We start from the raw sequence: 2,546 nt of genomic DNA, 5'->3' as shown, positions 1-2,546 counted from the left end.
TGTGTGTGGCTGTGGGTGTGTGTGTGTGTGTGTGTGTGTGTGTGTGTCTGTGGGCTGTATATGTGTGTGTGTGTGTGTGTGTAAATGCCTGCTCTTCTCTCTGATGTACTGAAATGGTCGTTAGAGGCAACAGAACCGAATGTGACGCTAGTCAACACTACACCTGGCAGCAGCTAACGTTAGCCTAGCGTTAGCTAGCAGCTGGATTAAAAGGACAGTGTCCTACCTGTGGATGCGCTGTTGTGCTAGCGTTAGCACCTCCGGGCTAGCCTCGGCCATCCGCGACTGGCCCAGTGCTAGCTTGTCCTGGGCTAGCTTGTCCTGGTTGGCATCCGCTAGCCGCGGCGATGCTAGCTTCTCTGCGGAGAAGTCCTGGGACTGTTTGTGGAGGTCCTGCTTCCAGGCGTCTATTTCCCCCGTTACCTAGGAAACACATACACAGTCATGACACACATATATACAGGAAAAAGTGACAAAAATTTTGAAAAATGTTGGAAAAAGTGACAAAAATGTTGAAAAAAATGACAAAAACATCAGAAAACTTTGAAAAAAGTAACAAAAATGTCGGAAAAAGTGGCAAAAACATGGGAAAACTTTGAAAAAAGTGACAAAAATGTCGAAAAAAGTGTCAAAAACATCGGAAAATGTTGGAAAAAGTGACAAAAATGTCGAAGAAAGTACAAAAACATTGAAAAACATTGGAAAAAGTGACAAAAAGTTCCGAAAAAGTGGCAAAAACATGGGAAAACTTTGAAAAAAGTGACAAAAATGTCGAAAAAAGTGTCAAAAACATCGGAAAATGTTGGAAAAAGTGACAAAAATGTCGAAGAAAGTACAAAAACATTGAAAAACATTGGAAAAAGTGACAAAAATGTCGAAAAAAGTGACAAAAACATCGGAAAATGTTGGAAAAAGTGACCAAAATGTTGAAAAAAAGTACAAAAACATTGAAAAACATTGGAAAAAGTGACAAAAATGTCGAAAAAAGTGACAAAAACATGGGAAAACTTTGAAAAAAGTGACAAAAATGTCGAAAAAAGTGTCAAAAACATCGGAAAATGTTGGAAAAAGTGACAAAAATGTCGAAAAAAGTGACAAAAACATGGGAAAACTTTGAAAAAAGTGACAAAAATGTCGAAAAAAGTGACAAAAACATCGGAAAATGTTGGAAAAGTGACAAAAATGTCGAAAAAAGTACAAAAACATCGGAAAATGTTGGAAAAAGTGACAAAATGTCGAAAAAAGTGACAAAAACATGGGAAAACTTTGAAAAAAGTGACAAAAATGTCGAAAAAAGTGTCAAAAACATCGGAAAATGTTGGAAAAAGTGACAAAAATGTCGAAAAAAGTGTCAAAAACATCGGAAAATTTTGGAAAAAGTGACAAAAATGTCGAAAAAAGTGACAAAAACATGGGAAAACATCAGAAAAAGTGACAGAAATGTGGAAGAAAGTGACCAAACCAAGCCTAGCTAGAGGTGGACAGGGTACCTCCAGCGTGCACTGCTGCAGGATGCGGAGCTGCAGGTAAACGTCCAATCGGATCTTCCTCTGGTGGAAGAGATCCTCCAGCTGAGCGTGGGACTCCTCCAGCTGCTGCAGCACTGTCTCCACGTGGGCCACCGAGCTGCCCTGGGGCCTGAAACAAACGCACCTACACACGGTTAAACTAACCGGAAACAAACGCACCTACACACGGTTAAACTAACCGGAAACAAACGCACCTACACACGGTTAAACTAACCGGAAACAAACGCACCTACACACGGTTAAACTAACCGGAAACAAACGCACCTACACACGGTTAAACTAACCGGAAACAAACGCACCTACACACGGTTAAACTAACCGGAAACAAACGCACCTACACACGGTTAAACTAACCGGAAACAAACGCACCTACACACGGTTAAACTAACCGGAAACAAACGCACCTACACACGGTTAAACTAACCGGAAACAGACACACCTACACACGGTTAAACTAACCGGAAACAGACACAACCACGTAGACTTTATAGACTAGAAAACTAACCTAAAAAAGGCGACAAAAAGGCGAGCCAGTTAGGGGCCCCGAGCCAGTTAGGGGCCCCGAAGCCAGTTAGGGGCCCGAGCCAGTTAGGGGCCCCGAGCCAGTTAGGGGCCCGAGCCAGTTAGGGGCCCCTCAAACGGCGCTGATCTTGCGTCACTTAAGGAGAACGGGGTCCTCGCCAAGTGACACGCTGCAGATTATTAGCTGAAAGAAGCTAATTACTGCTTATGATCTAACGTTGGGATGATCCTGCTCTTATCAAACATAACTGTCTGTCTGCCTGTCTGTCTGTCTGTCTGTTGTGGGTAGTCGCAGCCTGTCTGTCTGTCTGTTGTTTGTTTGTTGTGGGCAGTCGCTGTCTGTCTGTCTGTCTGTTGTTTGTTGTGGGTAGTCACAGCCTGTCTGTCTGGGTAGTTGCAGTTCGCCTGTGTATCTGTCTGTCTGTCTGTTTTTTTTTTTTTTTTCCTGTCTGTCTGTCTGGGTAGTCGCAGCCTGTCTGTCTGTCTGTTTTTTTT

At 42.9% G+C, this 2,546-nt stretch overlaps 1 protein-coding gene across 1 annotated transcript in view; it reads right to left on the bottom strand.

Moving 5' to 3' along the window:
- Positions 1 to 226: 226 nt before the first annotated feature.
- The window catches only part of LOC120555244 (kalirin-like), a gene marked incomplete at its 3' end in the record, with an annotated part of 24,636 nt that continues 22,316 nt past the window's right edge, over positions 227 to 2,546 (bottom strand). The window contains exons 16-17 of the mRNA XM_039793924.1: positions 1,491 to 1,638; positions 227 to 423 (exon numbers count right to left, since the gene is read on the bottom strand). Coding sequence (XP_039649858.1) covers positions 227 to 423; positions 1,491 to 1,638 — 345 coding nt within the window. The remainder of the gene's footprint in view (positions 424 to 1,490; positions 1,639 to 2,546) is intronic.

This window comes from Perca fluviatilis, unplaced genomic scaffold (genome assembly GCF_010015445.1).
Source record: "Perca fluviatilis unplaced genomic scaffold, GENO_Pfluv_1.0 PFLUV_unplaced_scaf_49, whole genome shotgun sequence".
Taxonomy (NCBI): Eukaryota; Metazoa; Chordata; class Actinopteri; order Perciformes; family Percidae; genus Perca; species Perca fluviatilis.
The sequence above is the reverse complement of the archived record's forward strand: the minus strand, read 5'-3'. Positions and strand labels throughout refer to the sequence as shown.